This window comes from Ailuropoda melanoleuca, chromosome 2 (genome assembly GCF_002007445.2).
Source record: "Ailuropoda melanoleuca isolate Jingjing chromosome 2, ASM200744v2, whole genome shotgun sequence".
In the NCBI taxonomy this organism is placed as follows: domain Eukaryota; kingdom Metazoa; phylum Chordata; class Mammalia; order Carnivora; family Ursidae; genus Ailuropoda; species Ailuropoda melanoleuca.
In genome coordinates, this window is record NC_048219.1 from 129,888,947 (window position 1) to 129,916,058 (window position 27,112).

The 27,112-nt window shown below is 36.4% G+C and overlaps 1 protein-coding gene across 3 annotated transcripts in view; it reads right to left on the reverse strand.

Moving 5' to 3' along the window:
• PLA2R1 (phospholipase A2 receptor 1) overlaps nt 1–27,112 on the reverse strand; it is a 113,030-nt gene that overhangs the window by 47,852 nt on the left and 38,066 nt on the right. For all 3 annotated transcript variants that reach the window (XM_034654608.1, XM_019809140.2, XM_002928392.4), the window contains exons 5-11: nt 25,363–25,476; nt 24,700–24,843; nt 22,510–22,704; nt 21,094–21,251; nt 17,933–18,031; nt 13,367–13,479; nt 4,526–4,698 (exon numbers count right to left, since the gene is read on the reverse strand). In XM_034654608.1, the coding sequence (XP_034510499.1) occupies nt 4,526–4,698; nt 13,367–13,479; nt 17,933–18,031; nt 21,094–21,251; nt 22,510–22,704; nt 24,700–24,843; nt 25,363–25,476 (996 nt within the window). The remainder of the gene's footprint in view (nt 1–4,525; nt 4,699–13,366; nt 13,480–17,932; nt 18,032–21,093; nt 21,252–22,509; nt 22,705–24,699; nt 24,844–25,362; nt 25,477–27,112) is intronic.

The following is a 27,112-nucleotide window of genomic DNA, read 5'->3' on the forward strand; positions in this document are numbered from 1 at the left end:
TGTGGTTTTGATTTGAATTTCCCTGATGGCTAATGATTTTGAACATTTTTTCATGTGTCTGTTAGCCATTTGTATGTCTTCATTGGAAAAGTGTCTGTTCATATCTTCTGCCCATTTTTTGATTTGATTATTTGGTTTACGTGTATTGAGTTTCAGAAGTTCTTTGTAGATCTTGGATACTAGTCTTTTATCTGTAGTGTCATTTGGAAATATCTTCTCCCATTCTGTGGGCTGCCTCTTAGTTTTTTTGACTGTTTCCTTGGCTCTGCAGAAGCTTTTTGTCTTGATGAAGTCCCACAAGTTCATTTTTTCTTTTGTTTCTCTTGCCTTTGCAGATGTGTCATGAAAGAAGTTGCTGTGGCCGATGTCAAAGAGGTTGCAGCCTATGTTCTCCTCTATGCTTTTGATGGATTCCTGTCTCACATCAAGGACTTTCATCCATTTGGAGTTTATCTTTGTGTATGGTGTGAGAGAACTTCTTTTTTTTATTTAAAGATTTTATTTATTTATTTCAGAGAGAGAGAGCGAGAGAGAGTGCAAGCTTGAGTGGGGGGAGGGGGAGAGGGAGCAGACTCGCTGCTGAAGAGCCTGATGCAGGCCTCCAACCAGGGACCTTGGGATCATGACCTGAACAGAAGGCAGATGCTTAACCAGCTGAGCCACCCAGCCACTCTGGGCCTTTTGTCCATTTTTAAATGTTCTCCTTCATTTCCTTATTGTTGAGTTTTAAGGATTCTTTGTATATTTTGGATAACAGTCCTTTATCACAGGTGGTTTTTGCAAATATTTTTACTTAGTCTGTGTCTTGTCTTCTCATTCTCTTGGCATTGTCTTTCTCAGAGCAGAAGTTTTTAGTTTTAGTGAAAATTGATTCTTTCATGGATTGTGCCTTTGGTGTTGTATCTAAAAAGTCATTACCTTACCCAAGGTCATCTAGATTTTCTATTATGTTATTGTCTAGGAGTGTTATAGCTTTGTGGTTCATATTTAGGTCTGTGGCTCATGTCAGTCAATTTTTGGGCTCTCTATTCTGTTCTATTGATTCGTCTTTTTTCCCCCCAATACCACACTGTCTTGATTACTCTAGCTTTATAGTAAGTCTTGAAGTCAGGTAGTGTCAATTCTCTGAGTTTGTTCTCCTACATCAATATGGAGTTTGCTATTCTGGGTCTTTTGCCTTTCCATATAAACTTTAGAATCAGTTTGCTGATATCCACAAAATAACTTGCTGGGATTTTGAATGGGATAGTATTGAATGTATAGGTCAGTTTGTGAAAAACTGACATCTTGACATTATTGAGTTTTCCTATCCATGAACATAGAATATCTCTCCTTTTATTTAGTTCTTCTCTGACTTATTTCATTAAGGTTTATAGTTTTCCTCATACAGATTTTGTACATAATCTGTTAGATTTATATGTAAGTATTTCAATTTGGGGGTTGCTAATGTAAATGATAATATGTTTTTAATTTTAAACTCCACTTGTTCATTGCTGTTTTATAAGAAAGCAATTGACTTTTGTTCATTAATCTTTTATATTGCAATCTTGCTGTAATCACTTATTAGTTCAAGGGCTCTTTTATGGATTCTTTCTGATTTTTTATGTAGATGATCTTATCATCTGTGAACAAAGTTTTATTTCTTTCTTTCCAATCTGTATACCTTTTATTTGCTTTTTTTCCCCTATTGCATTAGCTAGGACTTCTAGTACAGTGTTTAAAAGAACTGTGATAAGGAACATCCTTGCCTTGTTCCTGATGTGAGTAGGAAAGCCTTTATTTTTCACCATTAAGTATCATATTTGTGGGTTTGGTAGATGTTCTTTATAAAATTGAGGAAGTTTCCCTTTATTTCTAGTTTGCTAACAGTTATTAAAACAAATAGGTATTGGATTTTGTCATTTTTTCTGCATCTATTGATATGATCATGTGACTTTTTTTAACAGCCTGTTGATGTGATGGATTACGTTAATCGATTTTCGGATGTTGAATCATCCTTGTGTAATGGGGATAAATCCCATCTGGTTGTGGTATAAAATCTTTTCTACATTGTTGGATTTAATTTATTAATATTTCATTGAAGATTTTTTTTTACTCTGTTCATGAGAGACATTGATCTGTAATTTTCTTTTCTTGCAATGTCTTTGTCTGATTTTGGTATTAGGGTAGTGCTGGCCTCAGAATGAGACAGTAAGTATTCCCTCTGCTTCTGTCTTCTGGAAAAGATTGTAGAGAACTGGCGTAATTTCTTCCTTAAATGTTTAGTAAAATTCACCAGTGAACCCATGTGGACCTGGTGCTTTCTGTTTTGGAAGGTTATGAATTTTTGTTTCAATTTCTTTAATAGCTATAGGCCTACTCCGATAGTTGATTTCTTGTGTGAATTTTGGCTGATTTTATCTTTGAAGAAATTGGTCATTTTCATCTAGGCTATCAAATTGTATAGAGTTTTCATAATATTCCTTTATTATCCTTTTAATGTCTCTGGGATCTGTAGCGATGCTCCCTCTTTTATTTGTGATATCAGTAATTTGTGTCTTCTGTGAGTCTGGCTACAGGGTCATCAATTTCATTGATCTTTTCAAAGAACCAACTTTTGTTTTTGTTGATTTTCTTTATTGAGTTCCTGTTTTCAATTTTATTGATTTCTGCTCTAATTCTTATTATTTACTTTCTTTGACTTACTTTGGATTTAATTTTCTCTTCTTTTTCTAGTTTCCTTAGGTAGAAGCCTAGATTATTGATTTTAGATATTTCTTTTTTCTAATATATGCATTCAGTGTTTTACATTTCCTCCGAAACATTGCTTTCGCTGCATCTCACAAATTTTGGTAAGTTGTATTTTCATTTAGTTTAAGATGTTTTAAAATTCCTCTTGAGATTTCTTCTTTGACCCGTGTTTTATTTAGAAATGTATTGTTTAATGTCTAAAATTTTGGAATTTTCCACCTATCTTTCCTCTTGAGATTTCTTCTTTGACCCGTGTTTTATTTAGAAATGTATTGTTTAATGTCTAAAATTTTGGAATTTTCCACCTATCTTTCTGTTATTGGTTTCTAGTTTAATTTCACTGTGTCCTGAGAGAAGACATTGTATTGATTTCTGTTCTTTTAAATTTGCTAAGGTGTGTTTTATGGCCAGAATGTGGTCTATCTTAGTGAACATATCATGTGAGCTTGAGAAGAATGTGTCATTTTCTGTTGATGGAGTAGGTAGTCTATAGATATCTGATAGAGGGGTGTTAAAGTCTCCAACTGTAATAGTTGCTTCATCTATTTCTTCTTGCAGTTCTATCAGCTTTTCTCATATATTTTGACACTCTGCTGTTAAGCACATACACATTAAGGACTGTTATGTCTTCTTAGAGTGCCTGACTCCTTTACCATTATGTACTATCCCCTTTTTTAATACTTGAAAACTTCCCTTATTCTGAAGTCTGCTCTGTGAAATTAATATAGCTGCTCCTGCTTTCTTTCGATTAGCATTTGCGTAGTATATCTTTCTCTATCCTTTTACTTTTAATCTACATGTCTCTTTATATTTAAAGTAGGTTTCTTGTAGTCAACATACAGTTAGGTCTTGTGTTTTGATCCGCTCTGACAATCTCTGTCTTTTAATTGGTATATTTAGTCCTTTGACTAATTATTATTACATATTTCGTATATGAAAATTATTTTGATATATTATAATAATATTTAGCTTTCCTCAGGGAAGAGCCTGAGGCCCCTTAACCTATTTCCTCCAGAAACAAATTTAGAGGTAACCTATTGCCTATCATTTCTTGGGGTAGTCCTCACTGAGACCCACAAGTGAAAAAGGGAGCAAGGTATCCAAATAGGAACTCATGCTGAGGTAAAGGGGTATTGAGTCTAGGTTGGTGACCTAAAGACCTAAAGATTGTTCCATAGGGGCTTGTTCTAGTGCAGCTTGTGGCTGAAGCCATTCATTTCTCTGGAACTGACTAACCTGGCACAGTTGCATGTTTGGGGATCCAGATCTGAGCTTATGAGAGGGAACTAATAGATCTGTAACTCTGAAATCCTGGCTAAGTTACCCCAGAAGTCCATGGAGGGGATGGTTTAATAAGAGTGTTACCTAAATAATGGGTCAGCATTCCACAGCAAAGCAGCAGTGACTGTGAACTGATAGATGAACCCATATGTGCCCATTCACTGTGCTTTGAAGTATAATAGACTATTCTGGACTGAATAATAAGCCCCTGAGATTCTTGGACAATGGGGGGGGAAAGATTTTAGGTGGAAGAAACTGGACTTCCTGCTAATAAAGGCATATGTAGTCTTGAGCAATGAATTTATACCTTGAACCTGTCAAATGTCACATGCATTATACTTTCAAAAATGACCAGCCATATGTCACCCCCTGAGAATGTGTCGTAATTGTTTTAGTTGCTTTAGGCATTAAGAAAACTTCAAGGAAGCACAGAAGGAGGTGGACCATGGGGTGAAAGGAATTTTGGTCAAAGAAAACAGGAGGGAGGTGTGGTCTTACGGTCCCCTCTACTCACGAGGCTGATGTGCATTCCAGTGTGTGTACTGCACCGGCTCAGACTTCTGCCCCCCTGCTGTCTTCCAAGTGTATTCTCCTGTATCATTTTGATCTTGAAGAGCTATCCAAAAATAACTGTCCTTCGTTTTTACCACACTACTGATCAAACTGGTAATAAAAGCCTGTTCAAACCTTAAAAACGAAAAAAGGAAATGGTTTTAGTAAGTTTCGGGGCAATAAAAAAATGTCATTAAAGCATAATGAGGTGCACAGAATGGCACCAGACCTTTCTGATGAATTCTTCAGAACACGGAGCAGAAAAACACTCAAAGACCCCTAACATTATTAATACATGCCAAACGTCTGTGCAATTCCCAGAAATAGATGAGTGAGGAGAATTTGAGTCTCAAAGACAAGGCTTAATTCTTTCAAGGAATAAAGTCCAGCTACACTTTCAGAGTCTAGGTGGTAAAGCCCATCAAGCTAGCAATAATATTTCTTGGCACGACATGTGCCCTATTTTGTAATTAGGCCACATAGCATATACCCTGCCATAACGTGTGTGCAGTGGGGGAACTGGCAGTGGGGAGGAGGAATGAACATTGCCAACATGGAGTTCACATGCACCCACCCACCACACTTGCCTGGTGAGAATGGAACAGAGATTGGAGTAGCAATTTTATGTCTCCCAAATCAGTTTGTTCACAAGCACATGGAGTCCTTGGCTTATTCAAATGTGTTCAGATGTGCACATTCACTGAAGATAAATTTAAACCCTAGGAAGTAATCCAAGGATGTACACCCACTAATATTTTCCCCATACAGCTGAATGAATTCGTGTTCATTGATCGGTGGCAGTGCTCCTTTCCCAACATGAATGCATCAAAAGTGGAATCTGGAAAATTTGTATATATGCTTCCACATGAATATCTAATAGAAAATTCTTAGTATTAAAATTTAACTAGCATTGAAATTTTAAGCTAAATTGTAAACTATCTTGAAAAATTTATTTTCAATACATCTGAAGTTTTGAGGAAACCCATTTCAAACAGTGGCGACTTTTGGCCAGAACTGCTGAGTCAATGAGAAAGGGTAGGCCTGATCAAATTACCCAGGAAACCTAGGAAAACAAATTAGACTTTTTCATCCAATTCTGGAATTGTTTCATTACCATGCATCCTTAAGTTGCTAAGGGGAAGAAAAGCAATGGGGTCATTCAAGAATAGAAGAGACTCAAAGGAAATGGGGGGGGGGAGAAAAGAACACAGAAAAGTAAAATTTATAACTGTCTTATGAATATCACTACCAACATTTAGTGATCTTAGGCATCCATGATACTCATCTTTGCAAAGCATATGGATTTTTATTATGCTTTAGTAAATATTTTCTGTACTCTGTTAATAATCTAAATAGCATGCATTTAAAATTAGAAAAGTTCTTTTTTAACCAGATTGCAGTGGTAGAATTTTATGTAAATGTGCTTCAAAGTAAAGTACATAAAACTAAACATTGTCTAGATGCTATTGTAATTTTCCTTATGCTTCCAGTGGTTCACACCCTCACAATTTAGGATCTGCATTTCCTTCTCCCCTCTGAGACAAAGTAGCATTGTTATCATGCCCAGCCAGTGCCTTTAACTGCTGTCTTAGGAGGCCAGCAAGGCACTACATCATGGAGGCTATGGCCATACCACCATCACTGTGCTGGTTCTAAACCCAGGGGACAATGCTGGTTCTTCCATTACCTTGTACTATAGCATTTATTGAATAATGGAGAGGAAACGTTGTCTGTGAACTTGGCTACTGATGTCATTATTTGTGACAACATTTTGCTTTTGTTCCCTGTTAGTTTTAGATTTATTTATTCCACTCTAATTTGCTATTTTATCACTATTAATGATTGCTTAAAACAATAGAAACCTTGTGCTTCTCAAATTGGTGAGTATCTTTTAAGTAGTTGCTTATAATAATAATACTTGGATCCTAAAACCTTCAAATCAGGACTCTAGTTTTCTTGGTATGGTTTAGAAGATATCATTGTTAATAAAGAAATTCAGCAAATATGTCTTTCTTTTAAATCATATATTCTAAGAACTTAACTCTAGATCACAGCATGCAGCCTTGAATGTCTGTTTCCAACAGATAAAGAAACAAGAGGATGTTTTATACTCATTACCACTTACTATTTGGTTCCAAACACTTAAAAGGGTTGTGAAAACTCTGGCTTACAGTAATACAGCAAATGATCTTTTAAAGTCTTTTCTGGCCTTGTGCTTAGGATTCTTCATTTGAGAATATTCCAATTTTTTTTATATTTGGCCTTTTTGTCTGGTTTCACTGGATTATGTAATTCAAATATTGTTGTGACTTAAGGGGTAAAAAGTAACCATATGTACATGTTTTTATTTTATTATTTGAACCAGAATAACATAGTATACCTAAGGAATTCAGTAAAGTAAAAATTGTTATTTTTTAGAAAAACAAATGATAAAATACTTTGCATACATGTAACTACTTATAAAATCAAATTTTTAGGGAAATAATTCTTAAAATCAGAAAAAAAATTTTCCAATCAACTCCTTAAAAAAGTTAAGGAATCAAATGTGCATTTTCAATGTAAATAAGAAAAATATATCTTGAATTTCCATCAGTTTGATGAGAAATTGTTACTCATGGTGCTAAACATCACATTTTCATTTTAAAAGTGCAGTTTGAAGGCAGTAATACAAATGTTTGGGGTACATTGACAAATTTTTTCATTTCAAAATAAATTTTGCATTTCCAAAAATGCACACTTCAAAAGGAGATATGTATATTTGAGTCTCTAACAGAACATATTTGTTCATCTGTTTAGCCAGACAAATGTAGCTGAAACAAAAAGCTGTTTCTTGTCTGTGAGTAACACAACACTCAGAAGACAGCAGTACTTATGATTATGTTTGTATTAACTAAAACTAGAGATTGAAAAGAAGTAATGAACTGCACGTAGTTCACTAGAAAGCTTATTTCAGTTAAAAAAAATTGTGGTAGTTTTACATATAGTGATACAGTTAGGAGGTATTCAACTTTGAGCTGAATAATTGCAATGGGGTTTCTTTTAATAACAAAATTATTAACATTTTTAATACCATATTCAAATAACTGATTCTATTGCTGAATGAATACAAAAATGATATATTTCTTTCTCTTTCTTTTAAATAAAGAATAGAAATAGAATATCAGTAGTTTTAAAATGGGAGACATGTATCATGATTATTACTGTAAGAAGTTTTTGGTGGCATTCCTCAAGAACTAGAAATATTAAGTTTTGGCTATTGTTTATTGCAAAAGACTAGAAGAAAAATATAAATTTAGAAAAGATACTTAACATACAGACAAGAAATAAACCTGGAAGAACAAATTCCAAACTGTTAATGGCAGTTACCTTTGTTAACTGTGAATGGGAGAGAAGTGGGATTGGTTGGAAAGGAGGAGGAATGGAGGTGAGAAGGCACTTTCACTTTTTAGTTTATATTCTTTTGGCTTGCTTGAATTTATACCAACGAGAATGTTTTTATTGCATAATTTTAAAGAGGATAATTAAAATATGTTTTTAAAAGAAAGTTAGGGGTGCCTGGATGGCTCAGTTGGTTGAGTGTCCAACTCTTGGTTTCGACTCAGGTCGTGATCTCATGGGTTGTGGGATTGAGCCTCAGGTTGTCAGGCTCTGCACTCAGCGGGGGCGAGTATGGTTGAAGACGCTTTCCCTTTGCCCCTCCCCCCACTTGTGCATGTTCTCTGTCTCTCTCAAATAAATAAATCTTTAAAAAATATACAAAATAAAAAGAAAAAAGTTAACTGCATTTTATTTTAAAAAGTGTTAGAACTAATAAATTCAGCAAAGTTCAGGATGCAAAGTCAACACAAAAAAATCAGTTGCATTTCTATATACTAACAATGAAGAATCTGAAAAGGAAACTACAAAAACAGTTCAATATATAATAGCATCAAAAATAAAAACATACTTGAGAATAAATCTAACCAAGGAGGCAAGAGACTTATACACTGAAAACTATAACACACTGCTGAAAGAAATTAAAGAAGACCCAAATAAATGAAAAGACATCCCATGTTCATAGATTGAAAAACCAATTGTTTAAATGTCCATACTACCCAAAGTGATCTACAGATTGAACGCAGTCTGTGTCAAAATCCCAATGATGTCTTTTGCAGAAATAGAAAAATCCATCTAAAAAATTAATATGGAATTTCAAGGGATCCTGAATAGCAAAAACAAACATGAAAAAGAACAAAGTTGGTCTCAGACTTTTTGATTTCAAAACTTACCGAACGTACAATAATCCAAAAATGTGTGGTACCAGCATAAAGACAGACATAGATTAATAGAATAGAATAGATAACCAAGAAATAAACACTTGCACATATGGTCAAATGATTTTCCACAAGGGTGCCAAGACCATTCATGGGAAAAGGACGGTCTTTTCAACAATGATGTTGGGAAAATTGGATATCCACCTGCAGAAGAATCATTTGAATTCTTCTTACTTCATATCACTTACAAAAATTCACTGAAAGTGGATCAAAGACCTAAACACAAGAGCTAAAATTATAAAACTCTTAGAAAAAAAAACATAGGGGAAATTTTTCATAACATTGAATGTGGCAGTGATTTCCTGGATATGTCACCAAAAGCACAGGCAACAAAATAAGAATGGATAAAGTGGACTTAACCAAAATTTAAAACATTGTGTATCGAAGGACATCAACAGAGTGAAAAAGCAACCCACAGGAGATACATTTGTATTTGCAAATAAGAAATACATTCATATTTGCAAATTATGTATCTGATAAGGATTAATATCCAGACTATATAAAGAACTACTACAACTCAACAACAAAGAATAAACACTCCAACTAAAAAGAAATAGGTAAAGGACTTGAATAGACCATTTCTCCAAAGAAGATATACGGATGCCAAAGATACTCAATGTCACTAACTATTAGGGAAGTGCAAATTAACACCACAATAAGATACCATTTCATACCCATTAGGATAGCTATTATATAAAAACAATATAACAAGTGTTGGCTAGGATATGGAGGAACTGGAACTGCTGAGCACTGCTGGTGGGAATGTAAAATGGTGCTGCTGATATGGAAAACAGTATGGCTGTTCCTCAAAAAAATTAAAGATAGAATTATCATATCATCCAGAAATTCCACTTCTGGGTGTGTTATTCAAAAGAATTGAAACGAAGGACTCAAAGGATACTTTTACATTCATGTTCATAGCAGCATGTTTCACAATAGCCAAAAGGGGGAAGCATCTCATGTCTATTGTATAAAAGGATAAACAAAATGTGGTATGTACATATTATGGGATATTATTCAGCTTTAAAAAGGAAGGAAATTCTGACACACGTTACAACATATATTAACCTGGAGGACATTAGACTAAATGAAATAAGCCAGATACAATAGGACAATTACTGCATGATTCCACTGATGTGTTAACTTAGAGCAGTCAACCGCATAGAGGCAGAAAGTAGAATGATGGTTGCCCAAAGCTGGGGGCAGGGGGAAATGGGGAGTTATTATGTGATGGGTACAGAATTTTAGTTTGGGAAGATGAAAAAGTTACAGAAATGGATAGTGGTGATGATTGTGCAATAATGTGACTGTACTTAATGCCATTGAACTGTACACTTAAAATGGTTATAATGATAAATTTTATGTTCTACCTATTTTATCACAATAACAAATTAACTGCAAAAGTGTTTAGGGGGTATGGTGGTTGCAGGAAAATAGCAGAGCTAAAAAAAATGCTTGGAAATAATGCATATTTAAACCTAGGACAAAATGAAATATTGCAGGATTTCTTACTTTTGGCAAAATGCAAAAAATTAAATGTCCTTTGGGTTATTTTATACCAAATATTCCATGGCTGATTGATTCAAGATTTAGATATATAACATTTATACAATTTATCCATAGTAACTCTGGAACTCAAGTTTTGCAGTCATGCTGTATCTGGAAGTAAAGTGTCCAGGCCTGAAAAAATTTTGTAAGAGTTAGCGAGAAAATAACATTGTTAGTCCACAATAAGGATCTGGTTTTCTTCCCCCCACTATTCCACAAAGTGTTAAATGTCCTAGACCAGGAGCAGTTGCCTGATAACAAAAGAAATAAGTAATTTGTAGCAGGTGGTTCTAATTGTGCCCATCAAATCTGTCCTCGATTGCGCAGAAGAGTGGAAAATCAATTAGCAACTACAAGCTTGAGCACTGGTGAGTGACAGGAGTGTCTTAACTCAAACAGGAAATGAGTATTGGAAGAAAATGATTACCAAGGTTGCTAGTGGACACTCCTGGATCTGAGGAGACTTTCCATCCACTGCCCAACCTTCTCAGACAAAAGATGCTGTTGAAAAAATGTGTAGTGCATTGTCACTCAAAGAGTGGGGTGTAGAATGGGTTTTTATTTCTTACGTGGTGGAGTCTGAATGAAAAAAATTAAGAGCACATGGCCCTTCCTTTCCTCAACTTGCATGTCCTATGTTGGAGTCACTGATTTGGATGTAGACGTGTGTGCAGGGCTGTGTACATGCGTGGTAACTGTCTTGGAGAGTGGCTTACTGGGACTAGTGGAGAGCACTGCAGGAGTTTGACTTCACTGAGTAGCATATGAGCACAAGATCACCTGGGTGGGCCTACGAGGTTGTGGATGGAATGAAAACAAACTTATCTATGCTATAGTTCTGCTTTAGACTTAGACCATACATTAGTATTGGCTACTGAACACGGCTCATCAAAGAAACAAATTGTTTATAACATACTCTTGAGCCCAGTTTTGGAGGATATGAAACCAAGTAGATTTTTTTTCCAGACACTTTCTGTTATTTGTAGGAGGCCTCCATTCTTAGAAAATGAAGCCTCTGAATGCTGATAGATTTCTGCACTACTTGGATCACTGTGGCATTATAGGTTATCTGTAATGTCACTTTGTTGTTTTTTTTAAGGTTTTATTTATTTGTTTGTTAGAAAGATAGAGTTCACAAGCAGGGGGAATGGCAGGCAGAAGGAGAAGCAGGCTCCCTGCTGAGCAAGGAGCCCGATGCAGACTCAATCCCAGAACCCTGGGATCATGACCTTAGCTGAGGGCAGACGCTTAACCAACTGAGCCACCCAGGTGTCCCTGTAATGTCACTTGGAATTTATCCATTTATTGTGTTCTTTCACTTTCTTGTTTCCTATTTCTGTGTTCTATCTCTTTAGCTACTGGCCTGCAAGTGGCACCTGGACAATTACACCATGCTTTTTATTTCTTTTGTACAGCATGCCAGTGTTTAATATGGTGGCTCTCACAATATAGATATTTAATAAATAATTTTTCTAATAAAGCTTGACTATTGGTTTTTTGCATTGTCAGATAGCATATGAAAAGTAATTAACACAGTGCCAGGTATATGGTAGGTATTCAATGAAAATTACACGAAAGAAGAAAAGAAAGAATAAGACGTAAGAAATAGGTGAAACAATTAGACTTATTTTCTTCAGTGAAAAACATAATTAAGTTATAATTAACAAAAAAGCACAGCTTTATTGATCAGGCTCCTGAATAAAGCCCAATGTTGGCTCACTTACTGGAGGACTTCTAACCTAAGGTGTTCTTGAAACCTTATGGGTGGGTGATCAAGTTGAAGATAAAGGCTTCCTTCTGCCTGGCGGTTGGGAAGAAGGAAGGTAGACCCAAAACCAACAGTGAGATGCATCAAGTGTGGTGCTATTCCTGAAGGATGGGTCTCCTGAACACAAAATGTCTCACTAGGCAATTTATTTTACCAAATGCTGTCAATTCAGTCATGTGTGTGCACGTGAGTGTGCGTGTGTACATGCATGTGCGCGTGCGCATTCTGTGCATGGGTTTGAAGGAAAGACTGGGAAAGAAGTTGAGAGGTAAGAGGAGGAAGGAAATAGTGGTGGCTTTGAATGTTGACTTCCTCTGTGGGGAGAGCAGAGAAAGCACATAATTCCTCCTACAGGTTAGACCTATGTGTGAAGAGTCTCTGGATAAAACCATAGTGTCGGTTGTCTTGTTTCCTGGTCTTCAGTGGATATTTTTAAAGGCAATGGCCTCAGTAAAAAAACAAGTGACTAGCTTTTCAGGTATAGGTTCCCATGCAACCACTGAAGGGTTCTACCTTGTTTCTGTCTTCAGCTTGGAGGAGTCGGTTTCCCAGCCCTCACTGTTCTCCTGGCATTGATAGTGACACTGAGGTCACTTCCGCTGTTGGTACTTTTTTTCCCTATTACAAATCTATAGCGTGTTACAAATTCTGTGGAGTGTCAAAAGGACACAGTTTCTCTGTTAGTATGGAGAAGACACCTGTGCACAGAGAAGTCTACATCTAAGCAAATACAGAGCTAAGAAGCAATGGGGAAACATTTGAAAATCCTCCACAGTTTAGCTATACTTTTGTTTAAAAAAAAAAAACCCACATAACTCATACACATTACATTAAAAACATACTTAATTTTTAAATAACATACTTTGCTTCCATTACAAGCCTTTAGATAAAATCTAAATACAACTGAATGTATCAGCAAAGCTAAGTAATTAATAAATCTTTATGGAAAGTAAAAGTCATCTTAAATTTTCTCTTTGTTACTCAAAAGTTGATTTAGGAATAATGTCGTATGATTTAAATTCATCTCAATCAATAATTTAAATAATTTAATACTCTAATGTACAGTACACTTTAGATTTTGACAAGTTACTGATTATGGCTAGATTTTATCATCCCAAGAGCCCTCCTGCCAAAAAAGTACAGTCATGTTTCTGATAGAAAATTTCTATCTTACCTGTTTGTAATGGTTACAAGTGCAGGAGGACAGTAATAACCACTGGAAGCGTGGTCAAAACTTCGAAGGACAGTGTCAATTTTGTAACAGAATCCACCATGTCTCTCCCATCCCTTAAAAAAGGAAATAGGAAATTAAGGACATAATCTGATTTAAACAGCAAAATATTGTTTTTGTGTATTCTCATTGACTACTTACATAACTTTCTTCTCTGACCCACTCAAAATTCAAAACTTGAATTTTTGTCTTGAAATCTTTGTACAGCCACTTCTATATTTATTTAATTATTAAAACCTAAAATTTTTGATTAACCTGAAATCTTAAAGCCTAAAACAGATGAAAATTAAGAGGCGCTCACTCAAATTCCCTCTCATTCTCTCTCTCTGTTCAGACTTACAGAATTTCATACAAAGGGTTCCTACAGGTAGAAATTAAGAGCATTGGCTTTGAAGGCAGAATGCATGGGTTTGAATACTGTGCAACTTTAGTCTCTAAATGTCTTAATTTTCTCCTCTGTAAAATGAAGATAATCATAGTATCCATGGAGTTGTTCTGAGAATCAAAGGGAGACAGTGCAGGTAGAGACCTTAAATAGAGCCAGGAAGTCAAATGAGCAAAGAGGACATATGTATCTAGATAATAGTGTACATTTTTTTCAACTATCTTTCATATTACTTATTTCATGTTACCCCACTAAGATTCACTGAGGTTAGAGACCTGAATAAAGTCACAAGCTAGTGGACAAGCTGGCCTGGAACCCAATTCTGGTGTAATCCAGAATGGTCTTAGCTGGATCATAATATTTCCAAATAGAAACTGGCTAAAATATATATATATAAAAATTATTCCTAAATCAACTGGCTACCCTTTGAGAGAAAGAAAGCAAGATTTGGCACTTAAACAAAAATGATAAATGTGTAGCTCCATGGCTCCACCCTGAGAGCAATGAAGGGTGGCTCCGTTCTTTAAAATCATATACTACAGGAGACACGCATTCATTAGTCTTCTACTTTAACTGAGTTATTTTAGTCCTTTTTCTTACAATATTATAAAACCACATCACTTACATCTATCTGTTTTTATGTATTCACCAGGTTTTTTTTGTATCCACGAGTTTTAAAATACACTTTACTCTGTGTCATGCCAATACTTGCCAGATTTTGATCAGATATAAAATGATTTCTGCTATATTTCTTATAAAAGGTCTCAGTCTTGCAGTAAATTAAAGAAAACCTTATTTTAGAACTCAGCTATTTTAGTTCAAAACATATTATTAAATGAGGTGTGGATCACAGGAGTTCCACATCCAGCCAGCCAGGATGTGCTCTGAACTCAATCCCTTAACCTCTCCCCATAACCTTATTCGTGTGAGTAATTGACAGCTCCAGCCAGAACCCCCTGGATCACTCCAGATGGGGTGGGAGGTTAGACTGCTTTTGTATTTGGAAGGACAGGCGGAGGAAGGCTGACAATTTGACCTTTCTAACAAAGTATTCCTTCTTCATTAGTAGTTTTCAGGTCACAGGCTGCTTAGTAAAATAAAAAATCCGAGAACTGAACAGGCTCAAGAAGAGTGGCAGGGGGAGGGATATGGCATAGTAATAACCAGAAAAACAAAAGCTCTTTACTACAAGCCTTTGTCCACACAATGAAAGTGGGAAGAATAATTGATTGTATCTGTGAATATCTTTTGTACATGAGGCGCCATTTCATTTTAAATGATGATGATGACAGTACTGAAACAATGCTCATATTATACAATCCCAAAAAACTAACTCAGAGGGAAAGATGTTTTTTTTTTTTTTTTGCTTTGAAATTATCAAAAACTCACCCCCTCCTTATGTAGTGCCTTCCATTCCTGTGACTTATCCATTCCATAACTGGAAGGCTGTATTTCCCACTAACTTTCACTCATTTTGCCCAACACCCCCCACTTCTGCAGGCAAGCATCCAGTCTGTTCTATATATTCATGATTCTGCTTTTTTTTATTCATTTTTTTAGATTCCACATATAAGTGAAATCAAATGGAATTTGTCTTTTTCAGACTTATTTCACTTAGCATTATACTCTGTATGTCCATTCATGTTAGTGCAAATGGCGCAGCTGCATCCTCTTTTATGGTTGTGTAATATTCCTCTGTGTATGTGTTGGGGGTGTGTGTGCATACACCACATCTTCCTTATCCGTTTGTCTATTGACAGACACTTAGGTTGCTTCCATAGCTTGGCTATTTTAAATAATGTTGCAGTAAACATAGAGGTGCATATATCCTTTCAAGTTCGTATTTTTGCTTTCTTTGGGTAAAAATCCAGCAGTGGAATTACTGGATCATATGGTGTTTCTATTTTTAATTTTTGAGGGACCTCCATACTGCCTTCCACAGTGGCTGTACCAGTTTACATTCCCACCAACAGTGCATGAGTGCATGAGGGTTCCTTTCTCCACATCTTTACCAACACTTGTTATTTCTGTGTTGTCAATTTTAGAGATTCTGACAGGTATAAGGTGGTATCTCATTGTGGTTTTGATTTGCATTTCCCTGATGATGAATGATGTTGAGGATCTTTTCATGTGTTTCATGTTTTCATGTATGCCCTCTTTGGAAAAATGTCTATTGAGGTCCTCTGTCCATTTTTAATTCGATTATTTGCAGATTTTTTAGGTGTTGACTTGTAGAAATTCTTTATATATCTTGCGTATTAACTTCTTATTGGATACACCATTTGCAAATATCTTCTCCCACTCAGTAGGTTGCCTTTTTGTTTTATTGATGGTTTCTTTCACTGTGCAAAAGATTTTTGTTTTGATGTAGTCCTAATAATTTATTTCTAATTTTGTTTCCCTTGCCTTAGGACACATATCTAGAAAAATGTTTCTACTGCCAGTGTGAGAGAAATTACTGCCTTTGTTCTCTTCTAGGATTTTTATGGTTTTGGGTCTCACATTTAGGTCTTTAATACATTTTGAGTTTATTTTTGTGTGCGGTGTGAGAAATATTTTATTTTTTGGATATTTTATTCATTTTTTTGAGAGAGAGAGAGACAGCACAAACAGGGGGAGTGGCAGGCAAAGGGAGAGGGAGAAGCAGGCTCCTAGCTGAGGAGAGAGCCCAACTTGGGGCTCGATCCCAGGGCCCTGAGCCGAAGGCAGACACTCAACTTACTGAGCCACTCAGGTGCCACTGTAAGAAATATTTTAAAGATGATTTTGTGTGTACAGACTGTTTAGAGAAGTGCGCTGTAACAGGGCTAAGGGAAAGGAAACTTTTGAAACCATATTCATGGATTGATGCATAAAGAAATTAATGGGATTTTCATCATAAAGTTAGAGAACTGACTCTGAACTCCAAATTTACTCTGAATTGTAAATACTGGTAATGCTAGCCAGAAAAGGGAAGCAGTGTACAAAAGTTAGAATATCAGTTCTGTTTCTGCTGTGTAAGGAGTTAGTTTCCTTTTCAACACAAATACAACGTGATGATTTGCCTTGAAAACCATAGTAAGAAATATATTTTTTCAGTATTTCTGATCAGAGAGGGATTAGATCAGCAATCAGCTCTAAGTAATTCAGGAATTGTAATCATTAGATATAATGTTTGGTAGCATGTCAGCTATGGCACAGGTATTATTGACCTAGAGGATGAAGACTAATTCATATGTTTACACACTGACTAATGAATAAAGTGCAGTTTCTTAGAGAGATGGGTCATCACTTCATTGAAATGTAAATAACTGGATTAGAAGAGAAAATAATTAAAGAATTGCATAAAAAGCCAGGTTTGGGAAATTTTTGAGAGGCATACAAATTTCCAGTATTTAAACCCAAAATCTTTAGTGTGTGTGCGTGTGTCTGTGTGTGTGTGTATGTGTGTGTGTGTGTGAGAGAGAGAGAGAGAGAGAATGCTTGTGTTGAGAACTTCATGCAGGATATTGAATGTATTTTAAGAAATTTAAAACATAAGTCTACCTTTTAATTTTAAACCTAAAGTATTATGTATTTTTTATTACTTTAAGTACTGAAAATATGTTAAGTACCAAAAATCATTTATTACTTAAACTATGAAAGTATTTTTATTATCTCTTTCCCCAAATAATGAATATATTGAACTTCTTGAGACCCAGGACTCTGGGTGCAAAAGTTCACTGTCCGTCAAAGGAATGTGTTTCTTTTCACTCTGACGGTTTTCACTGGAAGAGTACAAAAACCACCTGCGAGATGGGACATCACACGACAGTCATTGTTTGTACAGATGGTAATAACAGGATCATTTATGTTTTTAATTTCAAAAGAAAAGTAGTTTAGGTTGAAGAAGCAATAATCCTTCGCGGACTGTAAATCCTTCATATGCCCATAGCCGATAATTGTTTGGTTTGCTAAAAGTAGCCCAAGGTCAGAAAAAAAGGGAGGGAAGGAAAGAAAGAAGGGAGATAGGGAGGGAGGGGAAAGAGAGGGAGGAGGGAACAAAGGCAGCTGAGAGAGGGAGAGAGGTTCACTTTAAATTGCTGTTGCATAAATTATTCTAGTTATGAAGTCAATACACTAAACACAATGTTGACAACACTTACCTCTCCACAGCCTGATTCGGTGTCAGAAAGGACATGGCCTGCTTTCTTACAAATGTAAAAAAGTGTTTCTTCACAATTTTTAACTTTCCAGTGTCCCTCCTGAGTGGAAAAAGGTTACAAGATGAATGAATACACTTCATTATTGATGCTGATAGGTAACAACAGTTATTTTGAATAAAAATATGATTAATAATAAGTGTTTCAGGATGGAGTAATGAGTCAGGACTTTGTGTTGTCCTTAGAAGGATTGATACTCTCTCTACATGGGAGTGGGAGGCCCCGCTCTCTCCAGGCAAAGAACAATTCTAAGAAACACAATCCTAGATTGGTGGGCAGGAGAGGAGGGGCCGCTAATGTTTCTTGATAGTGTGGTAGGCTTAATGTTGGGTGATTGTCATATATAATCTCAACGTTGCCGTGAGATAGTCATTATTATTCCCATTTTAAAGGTTAGGTTTAATATTTGCACAAGATCTTACAGCCAATAAAACTTGGAACTAGGATTTAATACCAGGCTCACCCTGGATTTACATGAAGCTGCTCTCAATTTTTCTTTTAAAAGGGTGGGTTAGAGCAGTGATTCTCAAACTTTACTGTGCACCAAAATTATCTGGAAGGGTTACTAAAGCACAGATGACCGGGCCTCATGATCAGTGTGTCTCACTTAATAGGTCAGGTAGGACCTGAGAATTTGCATTTCTTACAAGGTTTCAATTGATGTTGATGCTGCTGGTCTGGGGGCCACACTTTGAGAGTCACTTGGATGAAACTGTCCCTGTGACCAAGTCAGAATGCTGCTTCCTCTGTCTAATCACGTCTAAGCGTAAAACCGAACGCTTTGCTACTAACATGTATAAACCTGATGCTGGGGGAGTGCCTGGAAATGACCATGAATCACCCTGGATAACATTATAATAGCTGAACTTTGTGTTCAAGCCACAATGCCCTTACTAATTTTCCAAAGCCGCACTCCATTTCTTCTTTATATGACAGGCAGATACTTTCATGTCTTCTAGTTTTGCAGATGCTGCTCTAACATCTTACATTAATAATGAAATACAATAACTGCTAACAGATTAAAATCTTATCCTCCCAAAGGATTTGTTACTTTAACACAAATCAGACCTTTAGGCTAAAAGCACACAATTCAAATTTTAAGTGGTATCTCAGGCAAGCAGGGTTTTAGGGGAATATGAATACTGTACAGGAGGCTCCGTAGGAGCCGCTCTGGAGCCCTCCCCCATGGAGTCTTCCAGCAAACCACCCAGTTAAAGGATAGTGTCAGGCATACTTTGGTGGTTAATAACAATTGGATGGATGGAGGAATGAATAAACAGCTTCCTAGGCTCTCACATTCAAATTAGGCATCAACCATGCTTAGGTAACTTGTTAATTATAATAATTATATTCATATTGAGCTCTACTTCGTGGAAATAAATGTTACTTTTTATGCATCTACTATTTAAGGAGCAATCGAACTTCCAGAGAGGGGGACACAAAAATCACACTTAAAGCAGCATTGTTCTGACACATCCTGTAATATTAATACCTGTTCTTACTCTCTTAAATATAATTTTTCTGTCCAAATGTTGGCTGTGAACATGCTAAGTGAAATACTGATGTCTGTCAAATGAAAAAGGAGAGCATTGTAGGAAATGAAGGTCATCTTAATTAACTCAAACCAATGAAGCGATAGAGCATCAAATATTATAGAATAAACAGTGATGGTTTCAGTAATTAGACCCAAGACAAACATTTAGAGAGGTCATTGTTCATCCCTCTTCAAATGCGACTTGAGAACTGCCTTAACATATAAATTGTAACTGAGCATACCTGTGATAGCCTAAAAGATAATACAATGAAATGTGCCATACAAGTAAGTGCTTAGAAATTTTCTAAGTTTGGTTGGCACAGTTACTTTGTCAAGCTATTTAAGTAACATTTAATAAGCTGCACTTGATATGGTATCCTGGTGGTAAGGAAGAGTGAGAATGCCTACCAAATCCTAATGACTTAAAACTCAACCAGTGAGTTTAGTAGCTATCTGATCAAACAGATTAAGTCTACTCTAAACATATAATAAATGCTTCATATGGCCTGGGATTAAACTAATTTTGTATAATCTAATCAGAGGCTTTAGATAAATGAAAGACTAGAGCATAGAGATAAATGTGATGTTAAGACCACTGGGACCATTACATAGACATGAGGAAAAGAACAAGATTTTCCATTGAGTCACAGTTTCCATTGGGGTTACACACACTGTAGAAATCCTTTAGTATTAGTAGGGTCATAGAGCTTAAAAGCCATCAGTCTCTAGAGTAATTTCCTGACACCTCAGACCTTCTCTCACATCTTCACCATAGAGCTCAGTGGCACCATTGCCCACAAACACGGTGGTTGCTCAAGCCAGACCCCCACCCCATTCTCACCCCCCATCTAATCCAGCAACGATTTCTATCCTCCAAAGGATCTTTGAATTTCTCTGCTTGTCTCTATATTCGCTATCCCAACACTGAAGTAACTTCCCAACTGGCTTCTCTGCTTCCACTTTTCCTCTCCCTTACCTACTCTCTACATAGCAGCCACAGTTACTTTTTAAAATGTAAATCAAACCACGCCCTTCATCTCCTTGAAGCCCTTTTGTCATTCTATACCAGGCCTATAAGCATCACATATTTGGATTCCTCCTGCCCCCTCTCCTACGATCCCCTCATCAGTTCTAACTGCAAGCCACACTGGTCTTCTTTTTGATTATTAAACATGGCAAGCCTTAGCCTTCCTTTGGGCTTTTATACTAGCTGCTGTCCCCTGTCTAGATTGTTCTTCCCCTGCTCAAGAGTTGGGGTCTTTGTTGTTGTTGCTTTTTAAGTCCTAGCTTAAACGTCACCTCCTCAGAGAGCCTTTCCTGACTGTCCTGTCTGAAGTAGCAGCCTAAACCCAAGTTTTTCACCATCTGGTCACCTATTTCCTCAAAGCTATCATCACAACTATAATTACCATGTTTTTCCTGTGTGCCCATGTTTACTGCCTAGCATGAAAGCCCCAGGAAGAGCAGGGACTGTGCCTGTCTTGGTCTCCGCCCCAGCCCAAGTCCCTGATGCACGTGGTCCTCAATACAAGTCCAGCAAAGCGAGCATTAAACAAACAAATCAACTTACAGATTGCTCTGCTGAGACACATTGCTGGCTTCTATTTGGAAAAATTTGGGGCTCAAGTGTGTGCCAATTAGTAAAGGTGACTGAGGAGCCATTAGACCATTCAAAGGAAACTGGAATTTTATTGCTGCTCAAACCAATCCATGTTTCTGATGCATTTTCTGTAAGAGATAAACATAAATTACAGGAATCCTATTATATGCAAAGGAGATAATGCACCGGGCCTGTTAAAAATGATTTCTTCTTTATTCCCTCATGCAATAAAACCTGTTTAAGTCTTGGTATAAAATATCTACTTAGATGGTTTTCCCCTATACTACCCCCTCTGTTCGACACAGACCTTGGGAGTGTGATCTAAAGCCAATGCAAGGACAAAGCTTAAAAGCAAGTCAGATTGCTGGGACTCTAATTAGTTCCTGCTACTATATGAAAAGTAGATTTGAACAGTATGGTTTTGCCTCTGCCTAGACAAAGGAAAAATAGGAAGGTCAACTGGATTAGGAAAAGGGCACTTAAAAAAAAAACTCCTTTACAACATATTTTTTCTTGCCTTTTTTCCCCCCCATGGGAAAAAAGGAGCAGAGACCCTTAGAAGCATTAAAATGGGAGCAATGGGGTTGCTAGAAAAGTAAATAAAGTTTGACAGCCCAGGTAAGGTGAAAAGACCCTAGGAGGCTGAGAGAAATGTTCAAGTGCCCCTATTGAGACAGAGGCAGCCACAGGATTCTTTTAATCTCAAATGCAGGGGGTGAGAAAAAGTGGCAGAGAAGGATTTTTGTTTTCATTCTAAACTAAAACCTAACTTTCAAAAGGTCACCAGAGTAGACTCTGGAGATTTTTTTTTCATTAAAAAAATTTTTACTCTAACTCAGTGATTTCAATGTTTTTTTCAGCAGAATTCTATGTCAAATATATGACATAGGGGGAGACCTGCTCTGATGGACAAAAGGTGGATGGAGGCCTAGGATCAGAATTCCTGAACTTGGCACACAGCTTGAAAACCACCAAACTGAATAAATTTTCACTGGCTAAAGTTATTAAAAGCCAATTATTTATCTCAGAAATTCCATTATTGCTTAGACTACATGACCACAGCAACTATTACTATGTAGTGGCCATAAGGCTGAATTGCAGGTTTAAGTTCTTTTATTAAAAGTTTCTGGAAATGACCTTTGCCCCTTAAAAAAACAAAACCCAACATCTAATATATCTGGCATATGTGAGGTGTTACAAAATTTCTGAGCATATATTTTATAAAAATCCAATGAATTTGCACTCCTGAATATTATTTAGAAACTTGAGATATATGTTCCATAAATGATCACTTTTAAATAGCTTAACTTCTTTTCAGCTCCACTAACAAAGATAGTGACTATGTTATATTTCATACCTCTTAAATCAGAGACATTTGGCACTTACCATCTCCAACGAGGGTTACAAAAAACTCCACATCTGCTAACGACGCAATGTTTATCAATGTGCTGTTATCAGACTGGCAAGAATGCAAAGCTTCCTTCCAGGTCTTTTTTTCTTTATGAAGTCTATAGCAGTTACGACTGTGGGGAGTCCAGCCAGGCTCACAATGCGTAGCATAATATTTCCAAGCACCTTTTTCTTTTTAAACCAACAAAAAGCAATGTCATTTTCCACCATTTAAAAGCTGTTACTTTTTAGCCTTAATATAAATTGTCATCAATATATGATTCTTTAAAAATTTGAAAAACAGAGATGTATGAAACAATAACATATAAACCATCTAGATCATCAGAGTTGAGAAGGATTCAACATATGATCTAGATCTAGGATCTAATCGATCTCAGTGCCTCATTTTACAGATGAGCTAAGGCACAAAAAGGAAAGGAGACTTGGTAAAGGTCATACAACTGAAGTGAAGAGTTAGGGCTAGATGTAAAATTCAGCAGTTAGAGGTCTGCATTTTAAAAAATCTTTTAACATTGGAAAAGGAGTATTATGAAAAACAGTTTAAATGGCATCCCCAAGATTTTATGTATGGTATGTGGGTGGGGGTAGGTATTTATCCTCAGCTGAAAAAAAGCTTGAAATTCTGGTTACTTCCTCCAGAGCAAAGATGACAAATAGCTTTCACCTTTAGGTCAGTCTGAGAGTCTGTGTTGTCCTCCTGGGTTCACATGAACTCTGGGTTAGACTTACAGGAAAATAGCTCCATGATGCTTTGTCACTGGAAGGGAAGGTGGTGGTGTGCATGTCAAATTTTGGCTCTCCCTTTCCGGGAGCTTGTCCCCAACCTGATAATTAGCATTTTTACTTTATTTTATTAACCACAACCGAGTGCCTCCCTTAAGCACTAATTTAGTTAGACACAACTCCAGGGCTATTCGGGAAATGAGACGTTGTTTTTAAAATTGCTCTGGGATGCTGACAGCAATTAGAATCATAGTCCAAGAATGTTCGAACATTTAGGTATCATCTACTCCAGTAGTTTCAAACTAAATAATATAGTCATGGAAACCCTTTTAAAAATGGAACCTTTAAACTTCACTCTAAGGGTAAGATAAAAAGTAAAAGAGGAACTTCTCTGATTAAAGCAAGTGGGGAGCCAAGCAAAGAATCCAGGGATCCTGAAAACACAGTTTGAAGACACTGGACTAGGTCATCAAAAGAATTTGTTAAACCTGAAGCAACAGCAAATAATCCAAACTAACAGCTCAATTACCCTCATTTGTGGTCTTTGGACCTCAATTTAGATCCACAGAGTAAATAAAACAGAAGGAAAGAAGGATGGCAGGAAGGGATTAGAAAGAAACAAGAAAGAAGGAAAAAATGGAGGGGAGAAGAGGGAAGAGATGGAAAGGAACAGGGATAGCAATTTCAGCACGTTCTCGACATAATGAAAGAAAATCTCTACATAAAAAAAGGGTACAATGCTGCTTCTTCTCCCTACACTCCCTTATTCTACCATACCCTTAGGCTTAGCCACTTAAAAGAAAATGAAAGTTAAGCTCTGATTGTAAGGAATAATATTTAAAAATAATAATTCAGCTTATCATTTTAAATCTGGAGTTGTTTCTAAGCATCCTGGTAATGATTCTTTTAAATATGGTTATATTTTTATTTCTACTTTCTGAGTTAAGACTTTAATTCCCACAGAAACTAAGAAGGAATCAACAGACCTTAAAAACAAATAATTGGGCCTCAGGTATTAGATTGTAATTAGGTGGTATTTAAGTCTTTGTTGCATATAAAAGTTTGTATGTCATTTCAAGGAGGAGGATAATAAGAGACACAGTGTGATAGGAGATCAATGAAGTAAAGAATTTTATAAGACTATGTTCTAATTTATATTTAATTTCTAAGGTAACCATAAATAAAACTCAAAACTAGAATAGAAAAGGAAGCATATCTTGTTTATCTAATGCAGAATAACTAAGAAGGCAATTTTTTTTTAAAAAAGAAGCAGACAATATTTTCAATGCCTAGGTTATTTTGCTTTGATTTTTAGTAAAAAGCTAAATGCATTTGTTGAATTCATGGTGCCTTTGGTCTGAATTATTAGCAAAAATATAAAGGAATTTGAATATATTGAGAGGAAAAGTAAGCAACTCATAAAAACAACTTAAAAACACTTACCAATCACTTCTTGACCAGTGTGGTTTAGATATTTTTTACATATGTAAGGCAGGGTGGATTCACAATCCTGACTCCTCCAGGCATTTGGCATAAATGAATTAAATGTTCCACAGTGATATTCAACAAATGGATCAAAATTTATTTCTGAAAATACAGTGAGTGTGTTTAATGTTAGAGGCAAAAACAATTTAATATATATTGATGTCATTTTATTTATTCAAATATGATATATTTGATATATATATGTAGTTTTTAGCATCAAGGAGATAGCCCTTTTCTTTGGCATGTATGGCAAACCCTGTGAGATGTTACACCTATGATTTTGCAGTTGAAGTCCATACATGACAATAAAAAGATTTCCCAAAGATAGCAATAGCTGATTTTATTGCTTTAAAGAAATATTTTGCAATTTGTTGCTATTTTTAAAATAGCTGACAGGAGTCTTGGCTCTAACCCAATCCTCCTGCAACCATGGCTAAATAGCTTACGTCCTTGACCTCCATTTTCTTGTCCGGAAAAGCTTGCCTTATGGGAATTCAGGCAAGCTTAAAAATGTTTGTAAACCACTTTTGAAATAACATGACTTATATATACATGTAAAATTGCTGTGGAAGGGTGCGGGGTAATACCACCCGTCGGAGGCACATGAAACACTGCGGGTACCTGGGTTCCAGTTCAGATAGTTGAGCGGTGTTCTATCAGACCACTGCCAGCCAGCGTTTTCATCCAGCTGATTTAGACCTATCCATACTTCCACTGCTTCGCTGCCCAAGTGCTCTGCAATGAAGAGAAATACGGAGTTTCAACACATGCAAACCACCTCCCTCCTCCCCACCATGTGACACTCCTTTCTTGTGTTAAGTTTCCTCAAGGATGCACTCATAAGTGAATGCCAGTCAATGACAACGGGTTTTAAAAGGTACTAAACGCCACTCTGATGCTTCAGAGTAACAAAGTCAGCCTCTGCCATCTTGAGAAACAGCAGTCTCCCAAAGGCTCACTAACAGCAATTCTTTGGCTGTGAAGTGCTTAATGGAAGCATCCGGAAGTGCTGCCTCTCAACGATCATCAATCCTCCCAAGACTGCACGGTTGCAAATTTGAGACCATCTGATTTGTGTGAGCTCATGCACTTAAGGGTTTTAGATGGGAGAGGAGGACGTGTCCAGGAAGGCCACTCCAGGAAGTGCCTCTGTGTCTTCTTCTCTTGCTACATGTGCCTGGTGGCAACCTTAGCTTGAAGGCTCAGGACTCCAGTTTGCTCACGCCACCATAGGCTCCAAGCAAGGGTGGAACAGAAGAAGTGATGTTAAATCTGTATTATGGGTATATGTGTGTGCACGTAAAATTTTCTGCACTTTTCAATATTTTTGAAGTATTTCACAGTTTAAAAACTGAACAATGAAAAGAAGCTTTCTTTAGGGATCTGGCAAGGAAGAGAAAAGTATTGTTGGAGTATTGTTGGTGAATGGAGGCAAGTCCTCAAATTTAAGAAGGTATGCTAAAGCAAGCAGGGAGGGGGCTGCCCAGTGTGAGAGCCAGTAGGAGTTGTTTGACCAAGAGGAGAAGCATAATCCAAGGGACCAGAGTATCCAGAGGGATCGATCAATAGCAGGCTGGAGCCGTGCTATGTTGCATCTTCAGCCTGGGGTGGGAGAAGGCTTTCTGGCAGGCTGTCTCCATGGCCCCTGCTCCAAACCAATGGGCCACAGCTCCTCACATTTTAATTTAACCCCATTTTTGTTATAGATTCTATGTATAAACATGTGTATTGGAATGCTTGTACTGAAAAACATTGGTTATCAAAATTTTTCTTTGGTTTTTCTTTTGTCACATGAATTTTAAAAAATGATTCTAGAATAAAAGAAAATAAAAGAAATAAACATAAAAAATAAAAGTCAGCCCAAAATTTAGAAGACCAACCAGGGAGAAGTATGTAATGGAAATAAAGGGATGGATATTTTTCCGATTGGATAAAAAATATTATACAGTTGTTTAAATGATGTTTTTTAGGTATTTAAAATAGAGACTTTTAGATTTTTATTAACATTGAGCGTAAAATGCAGCCTACTAAGTTAGAATGTTAATAATGTTTCTGGATTTGGGGATTATGGCTCCCCGAAGAGAGAATGGATTCATCAAAACCGATCATATATAATTGCAAAAAGAAAGCCACAATAATTTCAAAAGAATCTACACAGTGTATATTATGGTCTACAATTATACTTCAATTATTTTGCTTTAAAAAATAAAAGCACTGGCTTTAAAATCGTCTCAAAATTATTATAGAATAAATTTTTAAAAACAGTGTCAGAAACGTAGTGAAAGTGACTAGTTTCGTGACACTTTCAAATGTTGCCATTTAATCTTTTAATCTATAAAAGGGAGCATTTTTCTCTTCCTCTTATGGTTCA